Raw genomic sequence first — 27,107 nt, 5'->3', positions numbered from 1 at the left:
GCTTCTATTTTAAAATATCTATGGCAGAACTATTGTGAGTAGACCTGAGTATGCAAATTAGAAAGCATTCTCAGGAGCTGATTATACCAGTTCCCAAAATTCTTCTGAAAAGATGAAAACTAAAATGTCCCGTTATAAATGACGGCTACAAAAATTGTATAGCAATATGGAAAGATACTTGATATAGTATATTTTAAGAGCCTTAAAAATGAACATACCCTTATGGATAATTATGTAAAATGTATATAGGAAAAAGGACTGGAATTAAATTGCATCTAACTCAGGGGTTAGAGACAAAAGTCAGCATGTGAGATAAAAACCATGCACTGTCAAAATCATACTTGAAGACCCCAAGGTGAAGAACAACATACCATCTTTCAATTTAGGTAAGTCCAACATTGCCAGTTTGTCCTCCAGCGCTGCAACAAATCACTTTTCCTTTGGTTGACACCAGATGAAGAGGTTGGCTTGCATTTAAGGGCCATAAGGTATGAAAATATATTGCTTTAAATAACAGAATCACAGCCAGCACAGTGAATGCCCACTCAGAGAAACTTAGAAAAGGAAACAAACTGAAGCCACAAGCAAGTCTCATCCCCACTGCCCAGGCTCACTCCAGGAGTGAGAAAACAGGGTGTGGGAAGTGGGGAGGGGATACAGTTCAAATGAGCACAGGTGGACATACAAAAATCAGAAAATTCACATAATGCAACACAACTGCATACCAAAATGATTACAGTGGTTGTATTGCTGTAGTGGGATAATCAGGGATTTTTTTTCTTTATTTCCCAAATGTAATTTTACAATTCACAGAAAAGGCACAGAAGATATTCTACCCAGAGACCTAAACATTCTGCCCACCAACCTTGAGATCAGAATTGCTAGGAACCATATGGAATCATCAAGATGGTAAACTCAGTGTTAACCTTCTCATGGACAGATTTATTTTTACCAATGAGAGTAACAAAAAATCTACTTTATTACCCTTTTCTTCCACTGTCACGTGCTGGAAAGAAGGATGGAGGGTCTTTGTGCTTATTTATATGACTATTACAAAACATAGCTAACTAAATTTTCTTTCTTTCTTTTTTTTTTTTTTTTTTTTTTTTTTTGAGGCGGAGTCTCGTTCTGTCGCCCAGGCTGGAGTGCAGTGGCCAGATCTCAGCTCACTGCAAGCTCCACCTCCTGGGTTTACGCCATTCTCCTGCCTCAGCCTCCCGAGTAGCTGGGACTACAGGCGCCCGCCACCTCGCCCGGCTAGTTTTTTGTATTTTTAGTAGAGACGGGGTTTCACCGTGTTCGCCAGGATGGTCTCGATCTCCTGACCTCGTGATCCGCCCGTCTCGGCCTCCCAAAGTGCTGGGATTACAGGCTTGAGCCACCGCGCCCGGCCAGCTAACTAAATTTTCTAACCTAAATTTACAGATCTCATAGAAATGTGAATACTCCTTATACTTTTCTTTTTTTTTTGAGATGGAGTCTTGCTCTGTCATCCAGGTTGGAGTGCAATGGCACACAATCTCAGCTCACTGCAACCTCTGCCTCTTGGGCTCAAGCAATTCTCCTGCCTCAGCCTCCTGAGTAGCTGGGACTACCACACCCGGCTAATTTTTGTATTTTTAGTAGACACGGAGTTTCGCCATGTTGGCCAGGATGGTCTCAATCTCCTGACCTCGTGATCCACCCGCCTCGGCCTCCCAAAGTGCTGGGATTACAGGCGTGAGCCACCGCACCTGGCCGGTTTAATTTTTTAAAATGGGCTGGGCGCAATGGCTCACATCTGTAATTCCAGCACTTTGGGAGTCTGAGGCAAATGGATCACTTGAGGTCAGGAGTTCAAGATCAGCCTGGCTAACATGGTGAAACCCTGTCTCTACCAAAAAAAAAAAAAAAAAAAAAAAAAAATTACCCAGGCATGGTGGCGGGTGCCTGTAATCTCCGCTACTCAGGAGGCTGATGCAGAAGAATCACTTGTATCTGGGAGGTGGAGGATGCCAGTGAACCAAGACCGTGCCACTGCAGTCCAGCCTGGGAGACAGAGTCAGACTCCATCTCAAAATAATAATAATAATAATTTTTAAAAATGAAAATATTAGCCGGGCGCGGTGGCGGGCGCCTGTAGTCCCAGCTACTCCGGAGGCTGAGGCAGGAGAATGGCGTGAACCCGGGAGGCGGAGCTTGCAGTGAGCTGAGATCCGGCCACTGCACTCCAGCCTGGGTGGCAGAGCGAGACTCCGTCTCAAAAAAAAATGAAAATACAACGTTTTCTACACATAGCACAATGTACTGAACTGAGACTAAGAACAATCAATTATGAATTATACCAGCAAGGTATAAGTACCAATCAGTGGGCTGTTAACGTTTTTGCTGAAACTTTGAATATTCTCTGTACTTATGAAAACACCTTTAAGAAATCAATATTTACATGACTTAACCAATTTTCAAAAAGGTTTTTTAAAATTGATATAATTTACCACGCATGGTGGCTCACTATATAATTCCAGCACTTTGGGAGGCTGAGGCGGGAGGATCACGAGGTCGGGAGATCAAGACCATCCTGGCTAACACGGTGAAACCCCGTCTCTAATAAAAATACAAAAAATTAGCTAGGCGTGGTATGGTGGCATGCACCTGTAGTCCCAGCTACTTGGGAGGCCAAGGCAGAAGAATCGCTTAAACCCGGGAGGCGGAGGTTGTAGTCAGCCGAGATCATGCCATTACACTCCAGCCTGGGCAATGGAGCGAGACTCCGTCTCAAAAAAAAAAAAAAAAAGGCCGGGCGCGGTGGCTCAAGCCTGTAATCCCAGCACTTTGGGAGGCCGAGACGGGTGGATCACGAGGTCAGGAGATCGAGACCATCCCAACATGGGCTAACATGGTGAAACCCCGTCTCCACTAAAAAATACAAAAAACTAGCCGGGCGAGGTGGCGGGCGCCTGTAGTCCCAGCTACTCGGGAGGCTGAGGCAGGAGAATGGCGTGAACCCGGGAGGCGGAGCTTGCAGTGAGCTGAGATTCGGCCACTGCACTCCAGCCTGGGTGACAGAGCGAGACTCCGTCTCAAAAAAAAAAAAAAAAAAAAAAAATACAGAATACAAAAATTAGCCAGGCGTAGTGGTATGCACCTGTAATCCCAGGTACTCGGGAAGCTAAGGCAGAAGAATCGCTTGAACCCAGGAGGCAGAGGTTGCAGTGAGCTGAGATTGCACCACTGCACTTCAGCCTGGGCAAGAGTGAGACTTCATCTCAAAAAATAAATAAATAAATAAATAAATAAAAATTGACATAATTCACATACCAAAAACTCATTCTTAAAAGAGTAAATACATACAATTCAGTGATATATTGACAAAGTAGTGCAACCATCACCACTATCTAGTCCTAAGAAGGCTTACATTTAAATCAGACAGAAGACCTAAGAGATAACCTAAGCAAGAAACATGGAACCACGCAAAAATTAATTTACACTGCAAGGGTAGAGAATGTAACCTAGAAACGGTGAGCAGCATAGGTCTCATCAGATGTTCTGTTGCAAGCAGAAGGTTAAAGGCAAAAGCCAATGTCAATGTATTTTTAAATCCTGTAAACAGTTTTTATAGATGGCCTCTATCTGGTGCTCATTTAAGGTAACTGTATAAATAAACTCCCCTGCCTAGACTGAAGCTGGGAGTCAAGCAGCCCCTGCACTATACAAGCTGAGTAATGACCCTTTTCTTCTTGTCACTCTAGCAGAAGTACCTCTTCAGTGACTTCTAGCTACCAAAAGGCACAGGAAGCCCCATACAGCCTTATCAAACCTGGAAGACTCAGCCAAAGCTACCTGAGCATTTGGCAAAAGAGGTAAGTGAGGACTACAGAAGCCAACAGCAATTCTATCTAAAGAAGGGTGAGAGAACTCGGCAAGGCAGTGGAACTGACAGAGGGCTGTAAACAGAGTTCAAACACCTTCCCCAACCTCAGAGAGGCAAATTCCATCTCAGCTAAATGGTTTTGAGGAAGAGAATATAACCTGTCTGTGTCTCAAAACTGGTAAGTGGCATCCTCTTCCTCAGAGCCATTTAGCTGAGATGCCAGAAGATGCAAAATCTGGAAACTTCTTTAATTAGTATCTGTCTTCTTGGCTTTATCAACTGCCGAGATTTCTGCACTCAGGACCATGTCCTTGTCAACAAACAGTAAGGCTGACTACAAGATTTCTGCCTTGAAAATTTATATGTTACGTTATGTTACGTTACGATGTGATGTGATGTGATGTGATGTGATGTGATGTGATGTGATGTGATGTGATGTGATGTGATGTTCAGACAGGGTCTCACTCTGTCATCCAGTCTGGAGTGCAGTGGTGTGATCTCAGCGCACTGCGACCTCTGCCTCAGCCTCCCAAGTAGCTGGGATTATAGGCATATACCACCAGCCCGGCTAGTTTTTGTATTTTTAGTAGAGATGGGGTTTTGCCATGTTGACCAGGCTGGTCTGTAACTCCTGGCCTCAAGTGATCCACCCACCTCGGCCTCCCAAAGTATTGGGATTATAGGCGTGAGCTACCATTTTATTTTACATTCACCATTTTATTTTTTTGAGACAGGGTCTCTCTCTGTTGCCCATGCTGGAGTGCAGTGGCATGATATTGGCTCACTGCAACCTCCACCCTCATCTCCCTAGCTCAACTGATCTTCCTGCTTTAGCCTCCTAAGTAGCTGGGACTACAGGTATGCACCACCATGTCCAGCTAATTTTTTTGTATTTTTTTGGAGAGATGGAGTTTCACCATGTTGCCCAGGGTGGTCTCCAACTCCTGAGCTCAAGCGATTCACTGGCCTCAGCCTTCCAAAGTGCTGGGATTACAGGTATTTCCCACTGTGCCCAGCGGGAAATTTTAAAAATAAAATAAATAAGCCAAATCCCAGGTCATTCCAAAAATGACCAAATTAACCCTTGTTCCAGAACCTCTCTCACCAGGGTCACCTGATCCCTGCAGCACTGAATCACAGATTCTTCCCTAGGCCAGCCAACAAAAATTAGCTGGGGCCGGGCGCGGTGGCTCACGCCTGTAATCCCAGCACTTTGGGAGGCCGAGATGGGCGGATCATGAGGTCAGGAGATTGAGAACATCCTGGCTAAAATGGTGAAACCCCGTCTCTACTAAAAATACAAAAAATTAGCTGGGCGAGGTGGCGGGCGCCTGTAGTCCCAGCTACACAGGAGGCTGAGGCGGGAGAATGGTGTGAACCCGGGAGGTAGAGCTTGCAGTGAGCCGAGATCGCGCCACTGCACTCCAGCCTGGGCAACAGAGCAAGACTCCGTCTCAAAAAAAAAAAAAAATTAGCTGGGCGTGGTGGTGGGCACCTGTAATCCCAGCTACCAGGGAAGCTGAGGCAGGAGAATTGAACTCAGGAGTCGGAGGTTGCAGTGAACTGAGATTGCACCACTGCACTCCAGCCTGGGTGATTGAGGGAGACTCTGTCTCAAAAAAATTAAAAAATAGGCCAGACATGGTGGCTCACATCTGTAATCCCAGCACTTTGGGAGGCCAAGGCAGGTGGATCCCCTGAGCTCGGGAGTTCGAGACCAGCCTGGCCAACATGATGAAACCCCATCTCTACTACAAAAATACAAAAAATTAGCTGGGCGTGGTGGCAGGAGCCTGTAATCCCAGCTACTTGGGAGGATGAGGCAGGAGAATCGCTTGAACCCAGGACGCAGAGGCTATAGTGAGCCGAGATCATGCCACTGCACTCCAACCTGGGCAACAAGAGTGAAACTGTCTCAAAAAAAAACAAAAAGTTTACATTAACCACTCATGGTGGCACACGCCTGTAGTCCCAGCTACTCAGGAAGCTAAGGTGACAGGACTGCTTGACAGGAGGTCAAGGGCAGCCTGGGCAACAAAGCAAGACCTTGTCTCTACTTAAAAAAAAAAAAAAAGAAAAGAAAAAAAGAAAAGAAAGAAATGCAGAAGGTATAGGGCCTTTGCTACAATGTCACTTTCAGTAGACCCAAAATGCCAGGCAGCAGACCAAGTGACTGACCTAGTCATTGCAAACACCCACTTTCCAAGAAGAATTTTCAAGAATGCAGAAACTGCCCATTCACCACAAGAACACTGATAGACTAAAGCAAGATATTGCTTCTTCCTACTAACACCACCTTGGTAATCCTGTAACTTTGTGACATTAATTAATAAACCAGTACTAAAGTAATTCTGTAGCACTTCAGTTACTATAATTTCTTTCTATGTTTGAGCCTTATTAGGAAACATAATCCAGAAGCTATATCATTTTTGCTTAAATGATATTAAATCCCTTTGGAAAAATATCACAGCAAGCTTATATACTACGTAGTATGCAAATAAACCTAAAAATCAAAAGCAATTCTGCCTGCATTAATATGTCACAGAAACACTGTGTGAATGAGAAGACCTACAACCATTCCAAGATTTCTGGAGGAAGTGTACTATATATAAACAGAAAAAACAACTAAGTTATATGTCCTTAGTTACATATAACTGAAGTCATAAGATAGTACCAACACTACTATAGCTCCTCCTGCTATGCAGAGCAGGAGAACTGATATTAGGTAGGCAAGGCATGTGATCAGCATTGGCTCCTAAAGCACATAAGCATTAACTCTGTCTACTTACAGAAGGTCCACTTGCTAATTAAGTCACTTTTAAACTATGCAAAAGTTCAAGAATAAAGAATCTAAACAGTTTACTGCCGGTGGTCCTCAGGGTACATTAAAATTATCAGGAGGACTTCTTAAAAGCACAGACTACTGGGCACCACCCCAGAGTTTCTGATTCAGTAGGTTTAGGATGGCGCTTAAGAACTTGGATTTCCAACAAGTTCCCAGGTGGTAAAGAGATGATGATGGTCCAGGATCCACTCTGAGAACAACTGCTCTATAGTTTACTTGTTGATAGAAGCTGTTCATTGTAGTCTTCAGCTTACAAGGTTTCTGCTGATCATTTAAAAATAAAATATAGGCCAGACGCAGTGGCTCATGCCTGTAATCCCAGCACTGTGGGAGGCTGAGGCAGGCTAATCATGAGGTCAGTTTGAGACCAGGCTGGCCAACATGGTGAAATCCCGTCTCTACTAAAACATACAAAAAATTAGCCGGGCATGTTGGCAGGTGCCTATAATCCCAGCTACTGGGTTGGCTGAGGCAGAAGAATCGCTTGAATCCGGGAGGCGGAGGTTGCAGTGAACCAAGATCGCTCCACTGTACTCCAGCCCAGGTGACAGTGCAAGACTTCGTCTCAAAAAAAAATAAAAAATAAAATAAATCAGCTTTGTCAGTTTTTCAACTTTTTATTGGAAATAATTTCCAATTTACAAAAAAAATTGCAATAATAATAGTACAGGAAAAAGATTCATATATACTTTACCCAGGTTCAACCTTATTTTTTTTATTTTTATTTTTTTAAGATGGATTCTTGCTCTGTCGCCCAGGCTAGAGTGCAATGGCATGATCCTGGCTCACTGCAACCTCCGCCACCTGAGTTCAAGTGATTATCCTGCCTTAGCCTCCCGAGTAGCTGGGATTACAGGCACCCGCCACTGTGCCCGGCTAATTCTTGTATTTTCAGTACACAGGTTTCGTTCACCAAGCTGTCCAGGCTGGTCTCAAACTCCTGATCTCAGGTGATCTGCCCACCTTGGCCTCCCAAAATGTTGGGATTACAGGCGTGACCCATTGCATCTGGCCCCAGATTCAACTATTAATAACATTGTGATGCATCTACTTTATCATTACTCTCTTCCTCCCTTCTCCATTTATAGCAAGTATTTTTTTCAAAACCATGAGAGAAAGTTGCATACATCACAGTACTTTATTTCTAAAAACTTCACTATGTATTTTCTAAGAATGAAGATGCTCTCAGCTGGGCATGGTGGCTCACGTCTGTAATTCCAGCACTTTGGGAGGCCGAGGCGGGCAGATCACTTGAGGTCAGGAGTTCAAGATCAGCCTGTTAAACATGGTGCAACCCCGTCCCTACTAAAAACTAGAAAAATTAGCTAGGAGTGGGGGCAGGTGCCTGTAATTGCAGCTACTCCAGAGGTTAAGGCAGGGAGAATTGCTTAAACCCAGGAGGGAGAGGTTGCAGGAAGCCGAGATCACACCATTACGCTCCAGACTGAGTGACAAAATGAGAATCCGTTTAAAAAAAAAGAAAAAAAGAAAAGAAAAAAGATATTCTCTAACATAACCACAGTAGTTATCAACTCAGTGAATTTAATATTGATACATCATTACCACAATCAAGATATAAAACAATTCCATTATGCCCCAAAATTCCCTCATGCTTCCACTTCATAGTTAACTCCTCCCCCAATACCCTGGCCACCACTATTTCCAATCCCTAAAATTTTCCCTTTTTCAGAATGTCACATAAGTGAAATCACACATACACATCTAGTATGTGGCCTTTTTTAAAAAATTGTAAGCTGACTGGGCACAGTGGCTCACACCTGTAATGCTAGCTCTTCAGGAGGCCCAGGCAGGTGGATCATCTGAGGTCGGGAGTTTAAGACCAGCCTGGCCAACAAGACGAAACCCCATCTCTACTAAAAATACGAAAAATTAGCCAGGTGTGGTGGCACACACCTGTAATCCCAGCTACTTGGGAGGCTGAGGAAGGAGAATCGCTTGAACCCGGGAGGTGGAGGTTGCAGTGAGCCGAGGTTGTGCCACTGCACTCCAGCCTGCGTGACGGGAGCAAGACTCTTATCTCAAAAAAAAAAAAAAAAAAAAAAAAATTGTAAGCAAATACACATCAAATAAAATGCACCGTTTTAAAGTGTACAATTCAGAAGCATTAAGTACATTCACAATGTTGTGCAACCATCACTACTACCTAGTTCCAGAACACTTTTATCAGCCCAAAAGAAGTACTATAACCATTAGGGAGGCATTCCCCATTCCCCCAGCCCCTGGCAACCACCAATCTGCTTTCTATCTCTATGGGTGTGCCTACTCTATAGATATTTCATATAAACTGAATTGTACAATATTTGGTCTTTTGTGTCTGGCTTCTTTCATAATGTTTTCAAGGTTCATCCAAGTTGTAGCATACATCAGTATTTCATTCCTCCTTATGGCAGTGTATATATCCTTATGAGTCTAGTTTCTTTCACTCAGCATATTGCCATTGAGATTCATCCATGTTGTTGGGTGCATCAGTAGTTTCTTCTTTATTGCTGAGCAGCATTCCATTTTATACATATACTAGAGTTTGTCTAGTCACCAAAAGACATTTTACTTCTGGTACTTTTTCCAGAAATAATCATGTAACTCAAGATAATTTACAGTTCATGGGGTTATAATGTATTTGTAAATGGCAAAAGAAAAATTCAAATATACAGAACACATATAGGTCCAAAATCTCTTATCTACAATTCCAAAATCCCATAAATATCAAGTTTTTTGGTAAACTTCAACAAAGTCATTTTGAGGCAAGTCCTGGCCTACACCATAATGAGTCGCTTTAGTCTTTATTTACTCCTCTTAGTGACAATATTAATAATTTTGCAGCATATTATGTCTCAGTACACATTCCCCTGGAAGATATAATTTCTATATGATCTATGTAAATTACATTTCTATAACTTGAAAAATTCATAAGCTCATTTAACCTCACAGTTTCTATATAAAATTGTGACCCTGTACTTATACAGCTCTAGAGGAGACAAAAATCACACTAATACATTACTAGAGTCAATGAAGAGGCATTAATCTTCTCTCCCGTGTTATAGATCAGCCCTCCATTACATCAACTAAAAGGACAGACTGTACTCCACAATTCCCCTCTTATGAGCAATATCCATCCTGCATGGTCTCTGCAGGTCATCACTCAGCCTAAAATATTGACTGCCAGTTTTCACCTATGAAAGTCACCTTTTTGGGTGGACATACTGGTTCACATCTGTAATCCCAGCACTTTGGGAAGATGAGGCAGGAGAATCACTTGAACCCAGGAGTTCGAGACCAGCCTGGGCAACATAGTGAGACTGCGCCTCTACAAAAAGTTTAAAAATTAGCCTGGCATGGTGCACACCTGTAGTCCTAACTACTCTGGAGGTTGAGACAGAAGGATCACTTGAGCCCAGGGGTTTGAGGTTACAGTAAGCTATGATTGTACCAATGCACTCCAACCTGGGCAACAGAGTAAGACTCTTTCTTTTATAAAAAAAAATTTAAGTCACTGTTACTACTAAGATTCACATTATTTTTTCTTTTTCTTTTTAAGAGACAAGGTCTTGCTATGTTGCCCAGGCTGACCTCAAACTCCTAGGCTCAAGCAATTCTCCCATCTCAGACTCCCAAGTAGTTAGGACTACAGGTGTGCAACACCATGCCTGACTACCACATATGATCTTTTAACAGTAAACACTATAGTTCTCAGAACATCTGATTGTTCCAAGACATATTCTTTAGCAGATATGTAAGACCTAAGCTGCACTGCTGTGAAACATACACTACCCTTTAATGCTCCTCACCTGAGGGGAAATCACAGCTGCTCTTCACAAACATCATAAATAATAATCTATTCCATGCATACAGAGAACCTACTGAATGTCAGTCACTGGTGGAAACAAGAAGGAATAAGGCTCCTGCTGACATTCCTCTCTAGTGAGAGAAATAAGATACACAAAACCACTGAGAAAAGTATCAGTGATAGATCCAATACCACTGACAGATTCAATCCAATCAGTGACCAGTGATAGATCAGTGATAGACCCAACTGAAAAATACCAGTGATAGAAATATCCAATCAGTGATAAATCCACTGAGAAAAATATCAGTGATAGATCCAAACAAGGATATGATGGAAAACAACTACCAGATGATTTCAGATTTGAGGGTGACACAAGGCCTCAGAGAGGTGAAACTGAAGCCAAGAACTAGACCCCAGAAGACAAGTAAAGATCAGAGGGAAGAGCAGTACAAAGACCCTGACACAGAAAGAAGTTTGTATGGGTCAAAGACAAGAGAAAAGCTCAGTGTGGCTACAGTAAAATAGAGTAGGTGGAGAGTAGTACTGAATGAGATCAGACTGCCAAGGGTCAGCTCATGCATGGGTTTGTAAGACAAAACAAGAAGTTGGGAATTTCTTCCAAGTGAAGATGCCCTAAGAGGGTTTTAGACATGGGAGTAACATGATCTGGCTGATATTGTCAAAAGTTCATCCTATTTGTCACATAGAGATGTAATACAGATAATATGAAACTGGTAATCCAATTATTTCACTAAAAAACGAAAACAAACAAAAAACACAACTTAATAGAATGCCAAGAAAAGACTGCATTTGCTGAAAGGTGTTTCTCGTTTTATTTTCAAGCACTGTCTTGAATGATTTCCCATGTGTACCAATGTCTTCAGTCTGCCAATTCTAATAGCTACCACAATCAGCAAATTTAAGAACTTCCTCTCTAGACCCTATATGTTAATACAATTTTTACTGTGCTGACAAATTTGACAATTAGAAAGTCAACGAATACTAAAGAAACTGGAGTTTGAACGGCTATTTAAATATTAAGACATCTTCTTTCCAAACATATCAATACTTAATGAAAGCACAGTTCATGAAACCAGACTGAGGTTATCATCCTGAGAGTTAAAAAGCATCTCCAGCCTGTAAATTCTACTTGGAGTTCCCAAAGAAAGCATGTATGAGGCATATGCAAAAAATAAATATAACCAACAAAAGTGAGATACCAAGAAGAACAATATATCTACTCTTAGTCATGTTTCCACAAATTCAGGGTTCATGTTTTTAAAACAAAAAAATAATTGGCTCTCTGAGAAATAACACTTCCTGAGCTTGTTCTCAAATTACAGAACAAATTATTTCTGGACTTAATACCGTATTCTTTCAAACACCAAAATTTATTTTGTGGACAATTTTCCTCTGCAGAAGCATTCTGAAGAAGTTATCTAGTTAATGCAAAATTTTTATCCCATGATAAACTGCTAATAGTAAATTATATCCTCAAAATATGACATGTTCTTACTTGAAGATGTCTTTAACTAAATTACTGAAATTCTAAGTTCTGTGAAGACTCATGCTCTATTCTCTTCCATTTAAAATTCTGCAAAATAGGTCACCTAAAGATTACCTTTATTTTTAAACCACTTATTATTATACATAGTTCTAAAAATATTGGTCAAAAACCTTGAGTTCTTGACATTTCACCTTTGCCTACTTTCACTGTAGTAAGATGTAAAGGAAATGACTGAAATTGGTGCTGTGAAATACGACTAGGAGGATATTCTGAAAAGTTTAATCCACCATTCAGACCACAGAACAGATGTCAAAGGGAAAGCTCTTCTGGATCTATTCATGGATTTCAACAAAATAACTGTAACAGGACTCCATTCTCAAAGCAAAACTGAAAATTAAAGAAACCACTAATTTGTACAATTTCTCTAGGAAGTTATAAATTTTACTCTGAAGCAATGAATGTAAAGTTTTACATACAGCAAGCTTATTAAATCCTACTAGGCTCAAACATAAACATTCCACCACCATGAAGAACATCCATAGCAAGTTAAATAATTATATAAAATATATTCAGGGTAATTGCTGCGACACTCTCTTTATATATCACAGGCATTCAGAAGAACTGGAACATGCATCCTCATCACCCATGCGTGGACAAACATCCACAAAGAACCACAGCTAAGATTAAAGCTGGTTGTTATTTGGAGGCACCAACGGGAGGCTTCTGGAAATTTTAATTGTTTTAAGAAATTTGTTTCTTAAAACAAATTTTAAGTAGCACATGATGCAGAGATCTGACAGAGACTTGACTCCTCCTAACCCAAGGCCACATGCAAGTTAAGAAACTCACCTGTGTTATACTCCTTCAACTGCAAGTTCTTTACAGACATGCCATCAGGAGTCCGAAAAGCATTAAGAATCTGCAAAAATATGGCATTTACACTAATGACACAAATCATAATCAAACACTGAATATTAGATTTTCCCTAACGATTTTTATCATACATAATTTAAAGCCATGATACTTTGTAAAAGCAAAGTTAAATTATGAACACTCAAGACATTCACATATTGAATGAGTAGAAGATAATTATTCAAAAATCAGTGGGATACAGTGGCTCAAGCCTATAATCTCAGCACTTTGAGAGGCCAAGGTGGGAGGATCGCTTAAACCACATGTTTGAGACAAGCCTGGGCAACATAGTGATACCCTATCTCTACAAAAAAGAAATTTCTTAATTAGCCAGGAGACTACATGGTGGCTCACATGGTAGCCACATGGTGGCTCACACATGTAATCCCAGCACTTTGGGAATCCAAGGCAGGTGGATAACCTAAGGTCAGGCGTTCGAGACCAGCCTGGCTAACATGGTGAAACCCCATTTCTACTAAAAATACAAAAATTAGCCGGGTGTGGTGGCACACGCCTGTAATCCCAGCTACTCGGAAGGCTGAGGCAGGAGAATCACTTGAACATGGAAGGCTGAGGCTGCAGTGAGCGGAGATCATGACACTGCATTCCAGCCTGGGCAACAGAGCAAGACTCTATCTTAGGCTGGGCGCGGTGGCTCAAGCCTGTAATCCCAGCACTTTGGGAGGCCGAGACAGGCGGATCACGAGGTCAGGAGATCGAGACCATCCTGGCTAACACGGTGAAACCCTATCTCTACTAAAAAATATAAAAAACTAGCCGGGCGAGGTGGCGGGCGCCTGTAGTCCCAGCTACTCCAGAGGCTGAGGCAGGAGAATGGCGTAAACCCGGGAGGTGGAGCTTGCAGTGAGCTGAGATGTGGCCACTGCACTCCAGCCTGGGCGACAGAGCGAGACTCCGCCTCAAAAAAAAAAAAAGACTATCTTAAAAAAAAAAAAGGCCGGGCGCGGTGGCTCAAGCCTGTAATCCCAGCACTTTGGGAGGCCGAGACGGGTGGATCACGAGGTCAGGAGATCGAGACCATCCTGGATAACACGGTGAAACCCCGTCTCTACTAAGAAATACAAAAAACTAGCCGGGCGAGGTGGCGGCGCCTGTAGTCCCAGCTACTCGGGAGGCTGAGGCAGGAGAATGGCGTGAACGGGAGGCGGAGCTTGCAGTGAGCTGAGATCCGGCCACTGCACTCCAGCTTGGGCGATAGAGCGAGACTCAGTCTCAAAAAAAAAAAAAAAAAGGGGGCCAGGCGCAGTGGTTCACGCCTGTAATCCTAAACTTTGGGAGGCTGAGGCAGGCAGATCACGAGGTCAGGAGATCAAGACCATCCTGGCTAACATGGTGAAACCCCGTCTCTACTAAAAAATACAAAAAATTGGCCTGGCGCGGTGGCTCACGCCTGTAATCCCAGCACTTTGGGAGGCCGAGACGGGTGGATCACGAGGTCAGGAGATCGAGACCATCCTGGCTAACACGGTGAAACCCCGTCTCTACTAAAAATATAAAAAACTAGCCGGGCGTGGTGGCGGCGCCTGTAGTCCCCGCTACTTGGGAGGCTGAGGCAGGAGAACGGGGTGAACCCAGGAGGCGGGGCTTGCAGTGAGCCGAGATCGGCAAGCCGAGATCGCGCCATTGCACTCCAGCCTGGGTGACAGCGAGACTCCGTCTCTAAATAAATAAATAAATAAATGAATAAATAAAATATAAAAGTAAAAATAAAAAAAAAAATTAGCCAGGAGTAGTGGCTCACACCTATAATCCCAGCTACTCGGGAGGATAGTTTGAGCCCAGGAGTTTGAGGCTGTAGTGAGCCTTGATTGGGTCAAGTTTGAGGCTGTAGTGAGTTTGAGGCTGTAGTGAGCCTTGATTGGGTGAAGTTTGAGGCTGTAGTGAGCCTTGATTGAGCCAGTCTGGAGTACCCTGTCTCAATAAATAAATAAATAAATAAATATTTTAAAATACTCAGGTACATAAGAAAAGCAGGGCCAGAAGCAGTGGCTCACATCTGTAATCCCAGCACTTTGGGAGGCTGAGGCAGGCGGATCATAAGGTCAGGGGATCGAGATCATCCTGGCTAAAACAGTGAAACCCCATTTCTACTAAAAATACAAAAAATTAGCCGGGCGTGGTGGCACTTGCCTGTAGTCCCAGCTACTCAGGAGACTGAGGCAGGAGAATTGCTTGAACCCGGGAGGCAGAGGTTTCAGTGACCCAAGATTGTGCCACTGCACTCCAGCCTGGGCAAAAGAACAAGACTCTGTCTCAAAACAAAAAAAAAAAATGCCAGGTGCAGTGGCTCATGCCTGTAATCTCAGCACTTTGGGAGGCTGAGGCGGGTGGATCACTTGAGGTCAGGAGTTCAAGATCAGCCTGACCAAGATGGTGAAACCCCATCTCTACTAAAAATATAAAAATTAGCCGGGTGCGGTGGCAGGCGCTTGTAATCCCAGCTACTTGGGAGGCTGAGGCAGGAGAATCGCTTGAACCCTGGCAGCAGAAGTTGCGGTGAGCCGAGATCACGCCCACTCCAGCCTGGGCGACAGAGTGAAACTGTCTCAAAAGAAAAAAAAAGAAAAGCAGAAGAGCATAACCTTCAAAGGCTCAAGCTCTGAAATCATACTGTGTGCCTTCCAAGCTCTCCACTCACTTGCTGTGTAACCTTTTAGTGTCCAGTTTCTCATGTGTTAAACATAAAATGATATACTGGGTTCATTACAGTCCAGGGCCACAGCACTTCCTCAGCATGAACTGCCTGGGCAGTTCATTTCCCCATATTCAAATGTACTGTTCTCTCACTGCATTCAGGCCTGGGCTCAAATGCCTCTTCCTCAGTGATGCCTCCCTAACTACACAATACAGAAAACAGCCCCATTAGCATGCACACTTGTGGTCCCAGCTACTCAGAAGGCTGAGGTGGTAGGATCGATTGAACCCAAGGGGTAGAAGCTACAGTGAGCCGTGATTGTGCCAATGCACTACAGCATGGGCAACAAAGTGAGACGCTGCCTCAAAAAAATTAAAAATGGGCTGGGCGCGGTGGCTTACACCTGTAATCCCAGCACTTTGGGAGGCAGAGGCAGGGAGATAACCTGAGGTCAGGAGTTCGAGAACAGCCTGACCAATATGGTGAAACTCCCGTCTCTACTAAAAGTACAAAAATTAGCTGGGCGTGGTGGTGTGTGCCTGTAGTCCCATCTACTCGGGAGGCTGTGGCAGGAGAATGGCTTGAACTGGGGAGGCGGAGGTTGCAGTGCGCCAAGGTCGCATCACGCACTCCAGCCTGGGCGACAGAGCAAGACTCTGTCTCTGAGCTACAGGCCGAGCTACCATGCCTGGCCTGCACTTTAGTTTTCTTCAGAGTATTTATTCTCTGACTAAAATTGTGTAATCCTTTTGCTTGCTTTTTCATTATCCATGGAGGCAGTGACTTTATAATATAAACTGCTGTGTCACTCAGTATCTAGAACAATGTCTGGTATACAATAATGCTTACTATTTAGAGTGAATATATTAAATATGTGGTAATTAAATGAACTAATGCTTGTAAGTATCACACAATGTCTGGCACAGAGTGAGCCCTGCCATAGTTCAGACTTAATTTAGTCAGCCAATCCTTTGATTATCGGGCAGTTAGGCAGTTTCTAGTTTTTATTATTGTAAATAAACTGCATCCTTATGTACATACTCCAGAAATAATATGCTCTAAAGGATGTGATCAGGTCTAAAGAGAACAATCATTTGTCATAATTTTTTTTAACCTCACCTCAGTGACTGCATGTATAAATGGTGAAATCTGATTAAACTAATCTGAATAAACTTCATGAATTATACCAGGGTCAGTTTCTTGGTTTAGATACTACACCACAGTTGTGCAAAATATTAACACTTAGGGAGGATGGGAGAAAAATACACAAGACTTCTCTGTGCATTTCTTTGCACCTTCTTGTGAATCTATTTCTCAAATTAAAAGGTCTTTTAATTTTTAATTGACACAGAGAAACAGGAGAGAAGACATGCCTTACCTCTTCTTTTGTGGCATTTTCGGGCACCCCACTTAATCGAATAAGCCTGCTGGGTTTCTCCTCACTTGGGCCAGTCCTATAATCTTGATCCTTAAATTGAAAATGAAAAATTATTTCACAAATAAATATACTTTACTGTACAAAATACAAATCAACATGAAATTTTCTCTATTGTTCTGAGTGCCAGAATGTGACTTCAAATCACAAGAATGTAAATGTGCTAAGACCAAGGCTCACTGAAAGAGTCTTGAAAGTAAAGCGGCCGGGCGCGGTGGCTCAAGCCTGTAATCCCAGCACTTTGGGAGGCCGAGACGGGCGGATCATGAGGTCAGGAGATCGAGACCATCCTGGCTAACACGGTGAAACCCCGTCTCTACTAAAAAAAATACAAAAAAACTAGCCGGGCAAAGTGGCGGATGCCTGTAGTCCCAGCTACTCGGGAGGCTGAGGCAGGAGAATGGCGTGAACCCGAGAGGAGGAGCTTGCAGTGAGCTGAGATCCAGCCACTGCACTCCAGCCTGGGTGACAGAGCAAGACTCCGTCTCAAAAAAAAAAAAAAAAAAAAAGAAAGTAAAGCGGCCGGGCGCGGTGGCTCAAGCCTGTAATCCCAGCACTTTGGGAGGCCGAGACGGGCGGATCACGAGGTCAGGAGATCGAGACCATCCTGGCTAACACAGTGAAACCCCGTCTCTACTAAAAAATACAAAAAAAATAGCCGGGCGAGGTGGCGGGCGCCTGTAGTCTCAGCTACTCTGGAGGCTGAGGCAGGAGAATGGCGTAAACCCGGGAGGCGGAGCTTGCAGTGAGCTGAGATCCGGCCACTGCACTCCAGCCTGGGCGACAGCGGGAGACTCCGTCTCAAAAAAAAAAAAAAAAAGAAAAAAGAAAGAAAGTAAAGCAAAAAATTACGAGACACAAGACTGAATAAGACTTTAATAACCAGAAAGACAAACTAACATATTCTCACAACTGTAATTTTCTCAGCCTGGGCAACATGGTGAAACCGTCTCTACTAAAAATACAAAAATTAGCCAACTGTGCTGTGCGCGCCTGTGGTCCCAGCTACTCAGGAGGCTGAGGCAGAAGAATCGCTTGAACCTGGGAGGCAGGGGTTTCAGTGACCCAAGATTGTGCCACTGCACTCCAGCCTGGGTGACAGAGCAAGACCCCCATCTCAAAAAAAAAAACAAGAAAAATTTCCCTGGTCTGAGAGCTGGAAAATGGGGTGTAAACTAGCAGTACTTTATACCTCTGGTGAGAGAAGATGACTAGATATTTTTTTTTTTTCTTTTGAAACAAAGTCTCGCTCTGTCACCCAGGCTGGAGTGTAGTGGCACAATCTCAGCTCACTGCAGCCTCCGCCCCCAAGTTCAAGCAATTCTCCTGCCTCGGCCTCCCAAGTAGTTGGGATTACAGATGTCTGCCTCCACACCTGGCTAATTTTGGTTTCTGGTTTTTTTTCAGATGGAGTTTCGCTCTTGCTGCTCAGGCTGGAGTGTAATAGTGCCACCTCCGCCTCCCCACAAACTCTGCCTCCCGGGTTCAAGGGATTCTCCTGCCTCAGCCTCAACAGTAGCTGGGATTACAGGCATGCACCACCACGCCCAGTTAATTTTATATTTTTAGTAAAGACAGGGTTTCTCCACGTTGGTCAGGCTGGTCTGAAACTCACAATCTCAAATGATCTGCCTGCCTTGGCTTCCCAAAGTGTTGGGATTACAGGCATGAGCCACTAGGCCCGGCCTAATTTTGTTATTTTTAGTAGAGATGGGGTTTCACCATGTTGACCAGGCTATTCTTGAAATCCTGATCTCAAATGATCTGCCCACCTTTGCCTCCCAAAGTGCTGGGATTACAGGCTGAATAAGACTTTAATAACCAGGCGTGAGCCACTCTGTGCCTGGCCTTATTTTTCTTTTCCCCGGTCACATTCTCTCCTGAGGTTGCACCACACTGGTCTCAAGCTCCTGGCCTCAAGTGATCCTCCCACTTAAGCCTCCTAAAGTGCTGAAATTACAAGCATAGGCCACTGTACCGGGCCAATTCTACTTTAAATGAGAATACCTTCATTGTAAAATTACAAATATAACCCTCCTTGCTTAGATCATATATCAAGAAGTTTTAACATTTAAGTTAATTACGTTAGCTGCAAGAGGATAGTTGCAACATTAATATCAGCTCCTCACATTAATATTAGCTCCTCAGGACTAGGGAGACTCCTAAGTATTATCTCAACAAATTTAAATAAGAAAATGATCCCTAAACGATCACAGGTCTAACTAAGCAAGAGTTGCAAGAGTCAACTCCCAAAGACATATACTTTCAAACTAAATTATCCCAAGGCATGTAAATCAGCACCATAAAACAAAATAATGAATAAACACACATCAAAAGGGTAGGGGCAGTGGCTTACTGCTGTAATCCCAGCACTTTGGGAAGCTAAGGAGGGGGCACTGCTTGAACCCAGGAATTTGAAACCAGCCTGGATAATACGTTGCAATCTTGTGTCTACAAAAAAATACAAAATTGCTGGTCAGGCATGGTGGTGCATGCCTGTAATCCCAGCTCTTTGGGAGGCTGAGAAGGGTGGATCATTTGAGATCAGGTGTTCCAGCCCAGTCTAGGTAACATACCTAAACCTCATCTCTACAAAAAAATACAAAAATTAGTCAGATGTGGTGGTGCATGACTACAGTCCCAGCTATTCAGGAGGCTGAGGCAGGAAGACTGCTTGAACTCGGGAGGCGGAGGTAGCTGTGAGCCAAGATCGCGCCACTGCACTCCAGCCTAGGCAACAGGGCGAGACTCCATCTCAAAAAAGAAAAAAAAAAAAAAATTAACTAGGCATGGTGACATATACCTGTAGTCCCAGCTTCCTGGAAGGCTGGGGCGGGGGAACCCCTTGAACCTGGGAGGTAGAGATTGCAGTGAGCCGAGATCACAACATTGCACTCCAGACTGAACGAGAGTGAGACTCATTCTCCAAGGGAAAAAAAAAAAACTAGCCAGGCATGGAGGCTGGCACACACCTGTAGTTCCAGCTACTCAGGAGGCTGAGGTGGGAGGATTACTTGAGCCTGAGAGGTCAAGGCTGCAAGGAGCCATGATTACACCACCGCACTTCAGCCTGAGTGACAAAGTGAGACCCTGTCTCAAATATATATATATATAGTTCCTTCATATATACACACACATATATATAAATGGAAAGTGAAGCAGAAAGAAAAGAATAAAAGAAAATATATATATATGATCTGAGCTAAAGGCCTTTTCTCTAGAGATTTACATTCCTACATTCCACTCCTGAATACAAATTTTGCTTTCTAATGGTTGTGCAAGGATAAAAATAAAATGAAAAAAATTTTTAAATAAATAAATTGGTCAGGCACGGTGGCTCATGCCTGTAATTCCAGCACTTTGGGAGGTCGAGGTGGGCAGATCACGAGGTCAGGGGTTCGAGACCAGCCTGGCCAACATGGTGAAATCCCATCTGCACCAAAAATACAAAAATTAACCAGGCATGGTGGCACGTGCCCGTAGTCCCAGCTACTCAGGAGGTTGCGGCAGGAAAACTGCTTGAACCTGGGAGGTGGAGGTTGCAGTGAGCTGAGATTATGTCACTGCACTCCAGCCTGGGTCTCAAAAATAAATAAATACATACATACATAAATAAATTTCACCCTTCACAAAAGTCTTATTTAAAAAAAAAAAAAAAAAAGGCCAGGCACAGTGGTTCACGCCTGTAATCCCAGCACTTTGGGAGGCCAAGGCACGCGGATCACAAGGTCAGGAGATCGAGACCATCCTGGCTAACACAGTGAAACCCTGTCTCTACTAAAAATACAAAAAAAAAAAATTAGCTGGGCCTGGTGGCGGTCACCTGTAGTCCCAGCTACTCGGGAGGCTGAGGCAGGAGAATGGTGTGAGCCTGGGAGGTGGAGCTTGCAGTGAGCCGAGATCGCGCCACCGCACTCCAGCCTGGGCGAAAGAGTGAGACTCCACATTTTTAAAAAAAAAAAAAAAAAAAAAAAGCAGTCCACTCAATCAACATACCTGAAGGTCCCGTTGGGCATCTCGGGCAGTTTTGCCCTCTGGAAAAGACTTGCTCTGGCCATAGCCAAACATCTGGCTTCCTGGCAGCCTATGATCCACATCACGGTACTCCATGCTTCTGTAATCAGTGTCTTGCCGCCCAAGAAAGTCCAGACCGCCTTCTTCTTTAAACAGACCAGCATCTGAACTCTGCTGTTCACCTCCAGAAAGCTGTGACTTATCTTGGTCTTGAACTGGACTCTGGCTGTTCCGAAAGTCTGCTGAAGACTCATGTTCAAAGGCTACACCTTGTGTTTCTCCTTCTCTTGTTTCTGAATGCTCAAATTCTCCCTTCTGAATGCCGAAAGCAGGCCTTTCTATCGTATGGTCATGTGTGGATTCTTCTCTCCTGTTCACATTCATACCAGAATGTTCTCTATCTTGTGTAGAGGGCTGAATGTAATCCAAAATATTTGGATCCACAGGGGGCATCTCCCTATCTTTAAATTCCATACAAGTTCCCATCTCTCTGCCCCTAAAATCCTGATCAGTCCTAGACCGGTGTCTACCTCTGAAATCTGAATGTGGCGTATCCCTGTCCCTAAAGTCTAGATCAGTAGTACCTGAACCTCGGCCTCTAAAGTCTACTTGTGTTCCGTCTTTGTCTCTGAAGTCCAAATCAGATACATCTCTATTCCTAAAATCAGAACGGGACTGTTCTCTGGCCCTAAAATCCAAATCTGATAAATCCCTTCCCCTAAAATCTGCATGGGATCCATCTCGGCCTCTAAAATCTAAATCATAAGTGCCCCGGCCCCTGAAGTCAGATGGAGGAGCATCCCTACCTCTGAAGTCAACAGCGTGAGCATCCCTGTCTCTGTAGTTCATATGAGGTGCCTCCCTACCTCTATAATCCATAGAAGTACCATCTCCACCCCTATAGTCCATAGGTGGTCCTTCTCTATCCCGAAAATCCCCAGAATGTATGTCCCTACCCCTGAAGTCCAACTGTGATGAATCTCTGCTCTGGAAATCAGAAGACGAAAAATCTCCCCCCCTGAAATCATGTCCAGGTCCCTCCCCTCCTCGATAGTCACCATGCGGTCCGTCTCTAGCTCCATAGCTGAAAGAATGCTCCTCTACATTTGCAAAAGGAGGCCCCGAATGCCCCTGGAAATCAAAGGGAAGTGAATCTCTGCCAGGAAAGTTGCCAGAGTGTCTCTCTTGAGCATGACTCTTAAGGGGAGGAGGAGGATAATCCCTGTTCCACCCGGGAGCAAACCTTTCTTCTTGGCTCCCACTGTAGAAACAAAGACAGTGTTATTCATATTGTCCAGAGAGTTTGAAATCTACACACCAGCATATTCTTCTCTAATCACAGCACATTCTTCTGTAAACATTTTTTTTTTTTTTTGGCAGAGTTCTGTAACAAGGTCCTAGATCTGCAGAAAACAGCAAAGTTTTGCTATTTTAAGACGAAGTGGCGGAGTAAACTTTTATGCTCCCATTTCAGAACACGAGGAAAGTCAACACAAGGTTTTCAACATGACTGCTGCAGAAAAAGCTTTCACCCAGTCCTGCAACAGGGAAAATCCGCAATACCAAATAAGCTAACAATGGTGACATGCTACAAAAATTTCCATTTCCTACAGCCAGGGAACTTAAGAATTCCAAGGTCAACATGACGATTCCTATATATCAGAAAAATCAATGCACTGTAAATTTCTTACAGTAAGTTTCAGGAGGTATCTTTCTCACTGCTGCATCCAGTGGTAACATTCCAAAATATTTTATTACAGATACAGCATGGACACCACCCAATCAAAATGGATGCAGGCCCAAAGGGAACACTGGTTGTAAATCACCAGTAGGAACAAGCATACCAGTGTTCACCAGCTGAGCATCAGCCCTGGCTGCATCTAAATCCCAGTTCTGCAGTGGCTCCACCAAGAAACACTCTAACCTGGGTCCTATTTAACTACCCAAGGGTATCATAGAAGGTAGTATGAATCATGCCACAAAGCATATGCAAGTCATTTAAGCCACGCAACAGCATCCAGGGGCTTAATGCTGAGAGGGACCTAGAGAGAGCATTAGGCCTTAAAGCATGATCCCCATGACCCAAATGAAGAAGCTGATATTCCGTATTTCAATGTCTCATGCTACTTTTTCACGGCAATAAAATGCATTTTAAAAATAGGCATAAGTATTAAATTTACATTCTCAATTTACAGAACTCAAGAGATAAACAAGATGTGACCTAATCTTTCATCCTACCCAATTTCTTTCCTTTGCCTAAATTCCAGGACATTTTACATGTTTTGGCTTCAGTCCAAGATTCCCTAAACTAGTTTAAGTAGGCAATTAGGCACCTGGGATCCTAGGTAGGGAGACATGAAAAAGGAAAACATGAAAAGACCTGAAGGGTCATCTGTTATTCAGCATTAAAACAAAAGCATTAAGATATTAATACCAGCTCAATTCTTGCCTCCCAGAACATACAGGGTCTATCATAAGGCCCTTCTGAGCTCAGACTGCACTACCATAGTAAAATTCAACGGACAACTGAGTCTGGGTCACTCAGCTCAAGAGAAATAATTGCAATGCCAAATCCTTTCTTTTTCTTTTCTTTTCTTCTTTTTGATACGGAGTCTCGCTCTGTTGCCCAGGTTGGAATGCAATGGCGCGATCTCGGTTCACTGCAACTTCCGCCTCCTGGGCTCAAGCAATTCTCGTGCCTCAGCCTCCCGAGTAGCTGGGATTACAGGCACATGCCACCATGTCCAGCTAATTTTTATATTTTTAGTAGAGATGGGGTTTTACCATGTTGCCCAGGCCGGTCTTGAACTCCTGACCTCAGGTGAGCCACCCATCTCAGTCTTCCCAAGGGTTAGGGTTACAGGTGTGAGCCACCATGCCCAGCCAACCCTTTCTTAAAGTAATAGGAATTTAATAACATTAACCTAAATGCTAGAATGATGTACATTTAATGGATTTTCAGAACATGATGACTTCCACTGACTCCCATTAACACTAGTTATGTCTATGTTGTTCATGATAAGAGGAGCAAGTTGGCCGGGCGCAGTGGCTCACGCCTATAATCCCAGCACTTTGGGAGGCCGAGGCGGGCGGATCACAAGGTCAGGAGATCGAGACCACGCTGGCTAACACAGTGAAATCCCATCTCTACTAAAAATATTTAAAAATTGGCCAGACATGGTGGCGGGTGCCTGTAGTCCCAGCTACTCAGGGGGTTGAGGCAGGAGAATGGCGTGAACCCGGGAGGCAGAGCTTGCAGCAAGCCAAGATCGCGTCACTATACTCCAGCCCGGGTGACGAGCGAGATTCCATCTCAAAAAAAAAAAAAAGAGGATCAAGTTTAGATGTTCTTCTTAAGCAATACAATTTAACACTAAAATTAAGATGTTACCACTAAATACAATGTCTCCCATGTTTAAAATCAATTCAACTCTCTTGCAGGAAGATTTAAGCTTCATCAGACACTCATGAGATGAGGACTGAGGTATGAAATCCACATGTTTTCTGACAAGAACACATCCAACACAGCCTAAGGATTATCTCTCACCCTTCTAAATTAAGACCAAATAGATTTAGAGTAACTTACTGTAGCAGGGTTCTTAGATCTGTATTTTATACAGACTAATCAAGAAACCGTTCTACTAATATAAAATATCAGTAGTTATGAAAACTATTTTTAACCAAATAAAAACAAATTTTAAAAGAAAAGTTCAAAGGAAATGTAACAAAATCATTTTCCTGTATCTTTTTTGGTTCAAATTAGTTCCCAAAAACTGTGTCTCCCTCCTGGTCAAAGATCTTAAAAAACAGCATATAATGACTTACATTTAAACTAAAATTAAGGTGGGAAGATATAATTTTAAATAAGTTTAAACAAGTCAAAGACAAACGTTCTAAATTTGAAAACAGTTAGACAACAGAGCTAAATTTACCTAACATTTCTGAATGCTTACCTAAATCACGTTAATTCTATAAGAAATATCCTTACTTACAAAATAGTTACCCATAAATATAAGTAATAAGAGGATAGATTACAACCTAAATATTTTTAAATGTTAACGTACAACCTCATTGATCTAGACGAGAGGTCAGGAAACTTTTTCCACGAAGAGCCAGTTCGTAAATATATTGGATTTTGTGGGTTATACAATCTCTGTTACAACTATTCAATTCTGCCATTATAGCTTGAAAGCAGCCATACACAATCTGCTAACAAGAAGAGCTGCTGTTTTCCAATAAAACTTTATTTACAAAAACAGGTTATCAGCTGTAGTTTGCTGACAACTGATCTAATCCTTTGTATTTTTAAAAGAAAAAAAATACCCAACATCACACAGCTGTTTTAATTTAAAGACCACTGAAGAGAAAATAAGGATCTCTGTCATTCAGCATTTATGAAATACTAGTTTTACTAAACATTATATGGATTTTCTTTTTTTTTTTTTTTTCTTTTTTTTTTTTTTTGAGACGGAGTCTCGCTCTGTCGCCCAGGCTGGAGTACAGTGGCCAGATCTCAGCTCACTGCAAGCTCCGCCTCCCAGGTTCATACCATTCTCCTGCCTCAGCCTCCCGAGTAGCTGGGACTACAGGCGCCCGCCACCTCGCCCGGCTAATTTTTTTGTATTTTTTAGTAGAGACGGGGTTTCACTGTGCTAGCCAGGATGGTCTCGATCTCCTGACCTCGTGATCCGCCTGTCTCGGCCTTCCAAAGTGCTGGGATTACAGGCGTGAGCCACCGCGCCCAGCCGGATTTTCTAAACTCAGTTCTCTACCTAAATTTTTCATTGGAACTCCAAGCTTCAAAATAATGAATGAGAACATCTGTTGAATGTAAGTAATAAAATCTTGCAGACTGCCAATCCAAATGAAAATTTACTAGTGGCAGGTGCAGTGGCTCACACTTATAATCCCAGCACTTTGGGAGGTTGAGGTAGGTGGATCACTTGGGGTCAGGAGTTTGAGATCAGCCTGGCCAACATGGTGAAATGCCATCTCTACTAAAAAAACACACAAAAATTAGCCAGGCGTAGTGGCATACATCTGTAGTCCCAGCTACTTGGGAGACTAAGGCAGGAGAATCACTTGAACATGGGAGTCAGAGGCTGCAGTGAGCTGAGATCGTACCCCTGCACCCCAGCATGGGTGACAGAGTGAGACTCCATTTCGAAAAAAGGAAAAAAAAGAAAATGTACTAGTAACAGAATTTTCAACTGGAGCATCAATACTTATGAACGCACACATTTAAAGGTCAGATTTCTTTGCTATGTACCAAGCAAAATCAAAAAGTCACATTCGTGTAGCATTTCATTAACTGTAAACACAATACAAAAGATGTTTAAATACTAGTTAAAATACAGTGTGTATTACACTAGCTATAAAAAAATTAACTCCCTATAAATTTAAAATGCAATCCATTTACAACTAAATGGTACCACCTTCTCCACCCTTCTTGGTACCCAGTAACCCCTAAAATTGAGAGGTGGCTTAGCAAACTGCATCAACATGCCACAGACAAGGCACAGCTCTGAATTCTAGACATAAATTAGTGAACTCAATGCAACTTTTATAAACATTTATGTACATTTCACTAGCTTTCCTTACCAGCCAAATACGTATTCCTTTGCTAAGAGACAAAAAGAAACAAAATATTTGGGTATTTTTAAATATTAAAATAATGAAATTAGCCGGGCATAGTGGCACGCGCCTGTAATCCCAGCTACTCAGGAGGCTGAGGCAGGAGAATCACTTGAACACGGGAGGCGGAGGTTGCAGTAAGTCAAGATCGCACCACTGCACTCCAGCCTGGGAGAGAGAGTGAGACTCTGTCTCAAAAACTAAATAAATAAATAAAAATTTAAAATGTTATATGACAAAACATTTGGCATGCTGGGTATTCAGTCTCACAATCATTTTCGAAATTATTTTCCAAATTGATTTTCTATTTTTTTTTTGAGACGGCGTCTTGCTCTGTTACCCAGGCTGGAGTGCAGTGGCATGATCTCGGCTCACTGCAAGCTCCACCTCCCGGGTTCATGCCATTCTCCTGCTTCAGCCTCCCGAGTAGCCGGGACTACAGGCTCCGG

The 27,107-nt window shown here is 43.1% G+C and overlaps 1 protein-coding gene across 6 annotated transcripts in view; it reads right to left on the bottom strand.

The window, feature by feature from the left end:
• Nucleotides 1–27,107, bottom strand: part of LOC105480467 (RNA binding motif protein 6) — a 127,211-nt gene that overhangs the window by 76,867 nt on the left and 23,237 nt on the right. For 4 of the 6 annotated variants that reach the window (XM_071091744.1, XM_071091742.1, XM_071091743.1 and 1 more), the window contains 3 exons: nt 21,007–22,285; nt 16,954–17,043; nt 12,857–12,926 (listed from right to left, as the gene is read on the bottom strand). The exons of 1 other annotated variant lie outside the window; for it this stretch is intronic. In XM_071091744.1, coding sequence (XP_070947845.1) covers nt 12,857–12,926; nt 16,954–17,043; nt 21,007–22,285 — 1,439 coding nt within the window. Of the gene's footprint in view, nt 1–12,856; nt 12,927–16,953; nt 17,044–21,006; nt 22,286–27,107 lie in introns of those variants that run through there. One more of the 6 variants, XM_071091748.1, reaches the window with a different exon arrangement.

This window comes from Macaca nemestrina, chromosome 2 (genome assembly GCF_043159975.1).
Source record: "Macaca nemestrina isolate mMacNem1 chromosome 2, mMacNem.hap1, whole genome shotgun sequence".
Classification (NCBI taxonomy): Eukaryota; Metazoa; Chordata; class Mammalia; order Primates; family Cercopithecidae; genus Macaca; species Macaca nemestrina.
The sequence above is the reverse complement of the archived record's forward strand: the minus strand, read 5'-3'. Positions and strand labels throughout refer to the sequence as shown.